This window comes from Heterodontus francisci, chromosome 28, assembly GCF_036365525.1.
Source record: "Heterodontus francisci isolate sHetFra1 chromosome 28, sHetFra1.hap1, whole genome shotgun sequence".
Classification (NCBI taxonomy): domain Eukaryota; kingdom Metazoa; phylum Chordata; class Chondrichthyes; order Heterodontiformes; family Heterodontidae; genus Heterodontus; species Heterodontus francisci.
The window spans coordinates 3168290-3179635 of NC_090398.1; the positions used below are offsets into that span (position 1 = coordinate 3168290).

The following is an 11346-nucleotide window of genomic DNA, read 5'->3' on the forward strand; positions in this document are numbered from 1 at the left end:
CAGGGACTGGGGGGAGAGGGGTTACTGAGTGACTGTGAGGGAACTGGACTAACATCAGTAGAGATACGGTCAGTAACACAGGGCACTGGGGAAGAGGGGTTACTGAGTGACAGTGTGAGGGAGCTGGATTAACATCAGTAGAGATACAGTCAGTAACACAGGGACTGGGGGGAGAGGGGTTACTGAGTGACAGTGTGAGGGAGGTGGATTAACATCAGTAGAGATACAGTCAGTAACACAGGGCACTGGGGGGGAGATGAGTGACTGAGTGACAGTGTGAGGTAACTGGATTAACATCAGTCGAGATACAGTCAGTAACACAGGGCACTGGGGGAGAGGGTTTACTGAGTGACAGTGTGAGGGAGCTGGATTAACATCAGTAGAGATACAGTCAGTAACACAGGGCACTGGGGGGAGAGGGGTTACTGAGTGACAGTGTGAGGGAGCTGGATTAACATCAGTAGAGATACAGTCAGTAACACAGGGCACTGGGGGAGAGGGGTTACTGAGTGACAGTGTGAGGGAGCTGGATTAACATCAGTAGAGATACAGTCAGTAACACAGGGTCTGGGGGGAGAGGGGTTACTGAGTGACAGTGTGAGGGAGCTGGATTAACATCAGTAGAGATACAGTCAGTAACACAGGGCACTGGGGGAGAGGGGTTACTGAGTGACAGTGTGAGGGAGCTGGATTAACATCAGTAGAGATACAGTCAGTAACACAGGGTCTGGGGGGAGAGGGGTTACTGAGTGACAGTGTGAGGGAGCTGGATTAACATCAGTAGAGATACAGTCAGTAACACAGGGCACTGGGGGAGAGGGGTTACTGAGTGACAGTGTGAAGGAGCTGGATTAACATCAGTAGAGATACAGTCAATAACACAGGGACTGGGGGGAGAGGGGTTACTGAGTGACAGTGTGAGGGATGTGGATTAACATCAGTAGAGATACAGTCAGTAACACAGGGCGCTGGGGGGAGAGGGGTTACTGAGTGACAGTGTGAGGGAGCTGGATTAACACCAGTAGAGATACAGTTAGTAACACAGGGCATTGGGGGAGAGGGGTTACTGAGTGACAGTGTGAGGGAGCTGGATTAACACCAGTAGAGATACAGTTAGTAACACAGGGCACTGGGGGAGAGGGGTTACTGAGTGACTGTGTGAGGGAGCTGCCTCTCAGAATCCTGCACCATCGTGTCTCAATAACACTCGCTTGCTCTGCTTTTTGCCCTCAGTGCCAAGGCCGAGACTCCCACTGCAAAGGCACCACGGGATAGAACAATCCAGAAGCTGACAAACGCAATCAGAGCGTTTGTTTTCACAAACCTGTTACTTGTCGCATTTGGCGTGACCTGTTTGATCAACAATCTGCCTCTCCAGGTAACTGCATACTTGAATGGAGGCTCACACACTCTCACTCATTCACACTCCCACTCATTCACACTCTCGCTCATTCACACACTCACTCATTCACACACTCACTCATTCACACACTCACTCATTCACACTCTCACTCATTCACACACTCACTCATTCACACTCTCACTCATTCATACACTCACTCATTCACACTCTCACTCATTCACACTCTAACTCATTCACACACTCACTCATTCACACACTCACTCATTCACACTCTCACTCATTCACACTCTCGCTCATTCACACTCTCACTCATTCACACACTCACTCATTCACACACTCACTCATTCACACTCTCACTCATTCACACACTCACTCATTCACACTCTCACTCATTCACACACTAACTCATTCACACTCTAACTCATTCACACACTCACTCATTCACACTCCCACTCATTCACACTCCCGCTCATTCACACTCCCACTCATTCACACACTCACTCATTCACACTCTCACTCATTCACACTCTCACTCATTCACACTCTCACTCATTCACACACTCACTCATTCACACTCTCCCTCATTCACACTCTCGCTCATTCACACTCTCACTCATTCACACTCTCACTCATTCACACACTCACTCATTCACACTCTCACTCATTCACACACTCACTCATTCACACTCCCGCTCATTCACACTCTCGCTCATTCACACTCTCGCTCATTCACACTCTCACTCATTCACAATCTCACTCATTCACACTCTCACTCATTCACACTCTCGCTCATTCACACTCTCGCTCATTCACACACTCACTCATTCACACTCTCACTCATTCACACACTCACTCATTCACACTCTCGCTCATTCACACACTCACTCATTCACACTCTCACTCATTCACACACTCACTCATTCACACTATCGCTCATTCACACTCTCGCTCATTCACACACTCACTCATTCACACTCTCACTCATTCACACACTCACTCATTCACACTCTCGCTCATTCACACTCTCGCTCATTCACATCTCACCCATTCACACTCTCACTCATTCACACTCTCACTCATTCACACTCTCACTCATTCACACACTCACTCATTCACACTCTCACTCATTCACACTCTCGCTCATTCACACTCCCGCTCATTCACACTCCCGCTCATTCACACTCTCGCTCATTCACACTCTCGCTCATTCACATCTCACCCATTCACACTCTCACTCATTCACACTCTCACTCATTCACACTCTCGCTCATTCACACTCCCGCTCATTCACACTCCCGCTCATTCACACTCCCGCTCATTCACACTCTCGCTCATTCACACTCTCACTCATTCACAGACACACACACTTCCTCATTCACACACTCGCTCACTCACACTCGCACTCACTCACTCAGTCACACACTCATTCACTCATGCACTCATTCTCACACACACACACACATTCACTCATTCACACACACACACGCTCACTCATTCACACACACACATTCACACACACACATTCACACACACACTTTCACACACTCACTCATTCACACACACACTCACACACACACACTCACTCATTCACACACACACACTCACATACACACACACATTCACACACACACACTCACATACACACACACACTCACATACACACACACATTCACATACACATACACACATTCACACACACACATTCACATACGCACACACATTCACATACACACTCACATACACACACACGCTCACTCATTCACACTCTCACTCATTCACAGACACACACACTTCCTCATTCACACACTCGCTCACTCACACTCGCACTCACTCACTCAGTCACACACTCATTCACTCATGCACTCATTCTCACACACACACACACATTCACTCATTCACACACACACACGCTCACTCATTCACACACTCGCACATCACACACTCATTCACACAATCACACACACTCACTCACTCATTCACACACACACATTCACACACACACATTCACACACACACTTTCACACACTCACTCATACACACACACACTCACTCATTCACACACACACACTCACATACACACACACATTCACACACACACACTCACATACACACACACACTCACATACACACACACATTCACATACACATACACACATTCACACACACACATTCACATACACACACACATTCACATATACACTCACATACACACACACGCTCACTCATTTACACACTCGCACATCACACACTCATTCACACAATCACACACACTCACTCACTCATTCACACACACACATTCACACACACACATTCACACACACACTTTCACACACTCACTCATACACACACACACTCACTCATTCACACACACACACTCACATACACACACACATTCACACACACACACATTCACACACACACATTCACACACACACATTCACACACTCACATACACACACACATTCACATACACATACACACATTCACACACACACATTCACATACACACACACATTCACATACACACTCACATACACACACACGCTCACTCATTCACACTCTCACTCATTCACAGACACACACACTTCCTCATTCACACACTCGCTCACTCACACTCGCACTCACTCACTCAGTCACACACTCATTCACTCATGCACTCATTCTCACACACACACACACATTCACTCATTCACACACACACACGCTCACTCATTCACACACTCGCACATCACACACTCATTCACACAATCACACACACTCACTCACTCATTCACACACACACATTCACACACACACATTCACACACACACTTTCACACACTCACTCATACACACACACACTCACTCATTCACACACACACACTCACATACACACACACATTCACACACACACACTCACATACACACACACACTCACATACACACACACATTCACATACACATACACACATTCACACACACACATTCACATACACACACACATTCACATATACACTCACATACACACACACGCTCACTCATTTACACACTCGCACATCACACACTCATTCACACAATCACACACACTCATTCACGCACTCACTCATTCACACACTCACTCATTCACACACACACACACACATTCACACACACACATTCACACACACACACTCACACACATACTCACACTCACACACTCACTCATTCACACACACACACTCACATACACACACACATTCACACACACACACATTCACACACACACATTCACACACACACATTCACACACACACATTCACACACACATTCACGCACACACACTCACATACACACACATTCACACACACACATTCACATACACACACACATTCACACACACACACACACACACACACACACGCTCACTCATTTACACACTCGCACATCACACACTCATTCACACAATCACACACACTCACTCACTCACTCATTCACACACTCACTCATTCACACACTCACCCATTCACACACACACATTCACACACACACATTCACACACACACATTCACACACACACATTCACACACACACTCGCACATCACACACACACTCGCACATCACACTCACTCATTCACACAATCACACTCACTCATTCACACACTCACTCATTCACACACTCACTCATTCACACACACACACATTCACACGCACACATTCACACACGCACCCTCACACATACTCACTCACACACTCTCACACACTCTCACACACATTCACACTTACAGTCACTCACTCTCTCATTCACACATGCACACGCACTCACACACACACACACACTCACTCATTCACACACACACACTCACATACACACACACATTCACATTCACACACACACATTCACATACACACACACATTCACACACACTCACATACACACACACACACACGCGCTCACTCATTTACACACTCGCACATCACACACTCATTCACACAATCACACACACTCATTCACACACTCACTCATTCACACACTCACTCATTCACACACACACACACATTCACACACACACACATTCACACACACACATTCACACACACACACTCACACACACACACTCACACACACACACACATTCACACACACACACACACACACACATTCACACTCACACATTCACACACACACATTCACGCACACACACTCACATACACACACACATTCACATACACACACACACACACACACACACGCTCACTCATTTACACACTCGCACATCACACACTCATTCACACAATCACACACACTCACTCACTCACTCATTCACACACTCACTCATTCACACACTCACCCATTCACACACTCACCCATTCACACACACACACATTCACACACACACATTCACACACACACATTCACACACACACATTCACACACACACATTCACACACACACATTCACACACACATTCACACACACACTCGCACATCACACACTCATTCACACAATCACACACACTCACTCACTCACTCATTCACACACTCACTCATTCACACACTCACTCATTCACACACACACACAATCACACGCACACATTCACTCACACACTCTCACACACATTCACACTTACAGTCACTCACTCTCTCATTCACACATGCACACGCACTCACAGTCACTCGCATGTGCATCTGTGGAGAGAGAAACAGAGTTAACGTTTCAGGTCAGTGACCCTTCGTTCAATTCAGCAGAGTTCTGATGAAAGGTCACTGACCTGAAACGTTAATTCTGCTTCTCTCTCCACAGATGCTGCCAGACCTGCTGAGTATTTCCAGCATTTCTTTTTATTTCTGATTTCCAGCATCTGCAGTATTTTGCTTTGATTTGAGTGCCCTGGGGACGTGGGTACAAATCCCACCATGGAAGCTGGTGGCATTTAAATTCAATTAATGAATAAAAATCGGGAACTGGTAGCTAGTCTCTGGTATGGTGCCACGAAACTACCTTTGATTGCCGTAAAAACCCATCTGGTTCACGAATGTCCTTCAGGAAGGAAATCTGCCGTCCTTACCTGGTCTGGCCGACATGTGACTCCAGACTCACAGCAATGTAGTTGACTTTTAAATGCCCTCTGAGACGGCCTAGCAAGACACTTAGTTCAAGGGCAATTAGGGATGGGCAACAAAGGTTGGCCTAGCCAGCAACGCCAACATCCCACGAACGAATAAAAAAACAGAGAGTGACACAGGGAAGAAGTGAGACAGAGAGAGAGAGAAATGCAGAGAAAGCTGCCCTCTGCTGTTCAATGTTGGAAGCAGAGCTGCAAATGAGTGCATCACTGATCTGGATCGGGAGGGCAGGGAGTGCTTGTGCAAGTGTGGTGCTCCCTCAGTACTGACCCTCTGACAGTGCAGCACTCCCTCAGTACTGACCCTCCGACAGTGCAGCACTCCCTCAGTACTGACCCTCCGACAGTGCAGCACTCCCTCAGTACTGACCCTCCGACAGTGCAGCACTCCCTCAGTACTGACCCTCAGACAGTGCAGCACTCCCTCAGTACTGACCCTCAGACAGTGCAGCACTCCCTCAGTACTGACCCTCAGACAGTGCAGCATTCCCTCAGTACTGACCCTCCGACAATGCAGCACTCCCTCAGTACTGACCCTCCGACAGTGCAGCACTCCCTCAGTACTGACCCTCTGACAGTGCAGCACTCCCTCAGTACTGACCCTCCGACAGTGCAGCACTCCCTCAGTACTGACCCTCTGACTGTGCAACGCTCCCTCAGCTGAAGAGCGGGCCAGTATTTCCCACTGGTGTTCCGGGCTCCGGTATGTATTCCTCAACCAGCATCACTTGGAGAAAAAAAAATGGATTATCCCGTCATAAATCTCATTGCTCTTCGTGGGATCTTGCTGTGCACAAATTGGCACCTTTGTCAATCTTTGGCTCGGAGATTTGTATTTGAAATTACAGTTCCTTTCTATCGGGTTACGAAGTTGGATCTAACACTGTTCTTCTGATATCCCTGTTCCCACAGTACCTCACCTTTATCTTTCACACGGTGGTCCGTGGATTCATCCACTCTGCTTGTGGTGGCCTCTACGCTGTTGTGTAAGTCTGCAGTCTGATCAGCTGTGGGTGGCAGCACACTGCAGCCTGGTTGGAAGATGAGGGAGCAGGCAGTTTGTAAACGGGGAGAGGATTAATCCCCCCTCCGATAGGGAACAGGCTGCCCGCTGTGTGTAAATGGGGAGAGGTGGGTGAGAGGGTTAATCCCCCTCCGATAGGGAACAGGCTGCCCGGTGTGTGTAACTGGGGAATGGTGGGTGAGAGGGTTAATCCCCCTCCGTTAGGGAACAGGCTTCCTGGGTGTGTAAATGGGGAGAGGTGGGTGAGAGGGTTAATCCCCCTCCGATAGGGAACAGGCTGCCCGGTGTGTGTAAATGGGGAGAGGTGGGTGAGAGGGTTAATCCCCCTCCGATAGGGAACAGGCTTCCTGGGTGTGTAAATGGGGAGAGGTGGGTGAGAGGGTTAATCCCCCCTCCGATAGGGAACAGGCTTCCTGGGTGTGTAAATGGGGAGAGGTGGGTGAGAGGGTTAATCCCCCCTCCGATAGGGAAGAGACTGCCCGGTGTGTGTAAATGGGGAGAGGTGGGCGAGAGGGTTAATCCCCCTCCGATAGGGAACAGGCTGCCCGGTGTGTGTAACTGGGGAAAGGTGGGTGAGAGGGTTAATCCCCTCCGATAGGGAACAGGCTGCCCGGTGTGTGTAAATGGGGAGAGGTGGGCGAGAGGGTTAATCCCCCCTCCGATAGGGAAGAGACTGCCCGCTGTGTGTAAATGGGGAGAGGTGGGTGAGAGGGTTAATCCCCCTCCGATAGGGAACAGGCTGCCCGGTGTGTGTAACTGGGGAAAGGTGGGTGAGAGGGTTAATCCCCCTCCGATAGGGAACAGGCTGCCCGGTGTGTGTAAATGGGGAGAGGTGGGCGAGAGGGTTAATCCCCCTCCGATAGGGAACAGGCTGCCCGGTGTGTGTAAATGGGGAGAGGTGGGCGAGAGGGTTAATCCCCCCTCCGATAGGGAAGAGACTGCACTGGGTTCTGACTGTAAATGGCGGGAGAGTTCGAAGGTCGTGCCTGTTGTTCTGGAATGTTCTTCCTTGTTGTCTGCAGGTATCCCACCAATCACTTTGGTTCGTTGATTGGCCTCCAGTCATTGGTTAGTGCCATTTTCGCCCTATTTCAACAGCCCCTCTTCATGGCCATGCTCGGGCCCCTCAAGGGTGACCCATTCTGGGTAAGTCAGAAAGGGACGTGGTCCTGAGGCAAAATGGGGCAGGGTTAAGGGCAGTAAATGTGCGTGCACATACGGTCCCCCCTGCCGCTTCCCCGCTGGTTTATGCCGTCACCCGACTCCCCATTGCTCGCCTGCTGTTTCCGCAGGGCAGCGGCTATTCGACTGGGAGGGTGGGGGGGGGCGTCACTCGAGTGGCTGCACCGTGGTCAGGGGCAGCGAGCTGGGGCTGACCTGTGACCCACTTGGCTCGCCAGGGTTGCATGGGGGGTCACAGTTCACCCGGCTGCTCAGTGTGATCTCACCGCCCCCCCCCCCCGCCCCGCCCCGTTAAGTGTAATCTGCCAATCGGAGAAATGCTAGGGGGCTAGGGACCAGCCCTAAACACGCTCGCTCTCTTCGGTCGGCCACCACTCCTGGGTGAGGGTGAGTCGGAACATGGGCCGCACTCGGTCTGAGTCATTCAGGGCAGCCCAGGGGGGGCGTGGGGCTGAAGGGTGACCATTCAATAGAGGGCCAGACCCAATTCATCTCTTTCTAGTCTCCATGAACTCCAGAATTCTCCAAACCTCCTTCCCACCCCTGTATCCTAACTCACCCCTCACCCACTGTGCTCACTGACCCACATTGCCTCCCACTCTGGCCCACATACCACTACCTATCTCTGTAACCTCCTCCAGCCCCTAAACCCCTCCCTATCTCTGTGACCTCTATGTGTTTACTATGGAGAAAGACAATGTAGGTGGAGAGATCAGGGAGGGGGATTGTGATATATTTGAACACATTAGTATTGACAGGGAGGAAGTATTAGCTGTTTTAGCGGGCTTAAAAGTGGATAAATCCCCAGACCCAGATGAGATGTATCCCAGGCTGTTATGTGAGGCAAGGGAGGAGATAGCAGAGGATCTGACACAAATTTTCAAATCCTGTCTGGCCACAGGAGAGGTATCAGAGGACTGGAGGACAGCGAATGTGGTACCATTATTCAAGAAGGGTAGCAGGGATAAACCAGGTAATTACAGGCCGGTGAGTCTAACACCAGTGGGAGGGAAACTATTGGAAAACATCCTGAGGGACAGGATTAATCTCCACTTGGAGAGGCAGGGATTAATCAGGGATAGTCAGCATGGCTTTGTCAGGGGGAGATCGTGTCTAACTAACTTGATTGAATTTTTCGAGGAGGTGACTAAATGTGTAGATGAGAGTAAATCAGTTGATGTAGTTGACATGGACTTCAGTAAAGCTTTTGATAAGGTCCCACATGGGAGATTGGTTAAGAAGGTAAGAGCCCATGGGATGCAGGGCAATTTGGCAAATTGGATCCAAAATTGGCTTAGTGGCAGGGGTAAGAGGGTAATGATCGAGGGTTGTTTTTGCGATTGGAAGCCTGTGACCAGTGGTGTCCCACAGGGATCGGTGCTGGGACCCTTGCTGTTTGTAGTGTACATTAATGATATAGACATAAATATAGAAGGTATGATCAGTAAGTTCGCAGATGACACGAAAATTGGTGGTGTCGTAAATAGTGAGGAGGAAAGCCTTAGATTACAGGACGATATAGATGGGCTGGTAAGATGGGCGGAGCAGTGGCAAATGGAATTTAATCCTGAGAAGTGTGAGGTGATGTATTTTGGGAGGACGAACAAGGCAAGGGAATATACAGTGGATGGTAGGACCCTAGAAAGTACAGAGTGTCAGAGGGACCTTGGTGTACTTGTCCATAGATCACTGAAGGCAGCAGCACAGGTAGATAAGGTGGTTAGGAAGGCACAGGGGATACTTGCCTTTATTAGCCAAGGCATAGAATATAAGAGCAGGGAGGTTATGATGGACCTGTATAAAACAGTAGTTAGGCCACAGCTGGAGTACTGTGTACAGTTCTGGGCACCACACTATAGAAAGGATGTGATTGCACTGGAGAGGGTGCAGAGGAGATTCACCAGGATTTTTTTTTTTAAGAGATACAGCACTGAAACAGGCCCTTCGGCCCACTGAGTCTGACCAACAACCACCCATTTATACTAAATGTACAGTAATCCCGTATTCCCTACCAACGCTAGGGGCAATTTACAACAGCCAATTTACTTATCACCTGCAAGTCTTTAGCTGTGGGAGGAAACTGGAGCACCCGGGGAAAACCCAAGCAGTCATAGGGAGAACTTGCAAACTCCACACAGGCAGTACCCAGAATCGAACCCGGGTCCGTGGAGCTGTGATGTTGTGCTGCTAACCACTTGCACCACTGTGCCGTGTTGCATGGTCTGGAGCATTTCAGCTATGAAGAGAGACTGAAAAGGCTGGGGTTGTTTTCCTTAGAGCAGAGAAGGCTGAGGGGGGAACATGATTGAGGTATACAAAATTGAGGGGCATTGATAGGTTAGGTAGGAAGAAACTTTTTCCCTTAGCGAAGGTGTCAAAAACCAGGAGGCATAGATTTAAGGTAAGGGGCAGGAGGTTTAGAGGGGATTTGAGGAAAAATGTTTTCACCCAGAGGGTGGTTGGAATCTGGAACACACTCCCTGAAGGGGTGGTAGATGCAGGAACCCTCACAACATTTGAGAAGTATTTAGATGAGCGCTTGAAACGCCATAGCATACAAGGCTACGGGCCTAGTGCTGGAAAATGGGATTGAATAGATTAGATTAGATTAGAGATACAGCACTGAAACAGGCCCTTCGGCCCACCGAGTCTGTGCCGACCATCAACCACCCATTTATACTAATCCTACACTAATCC

The 11346-nt window shown here is 49.0% G+C and overlaps 1 protein-coding gene across 1 annotated transcript in view; it reads left to right on the forward strand.

Moving 5' to 3' along the window:
• slc43a1b (solute carrier family 43 member 1b) overlaps window positions 1-11346 on the forward strand; it is a 98054-nt gene that overhangs the window by 81424 nt on the left and 5284 nt on the right. The window contains 3 exon segments of the mRNA XM_068059822.1: window positions 1234-1378; window positions 7356-7429; window positions 8490-8613. Of these exon segments, the coding sequence (XP_067915923.1) occupies window positions 1234-1378; window positions 7356-7429; window positions 8490-8613 (343 nt within the window).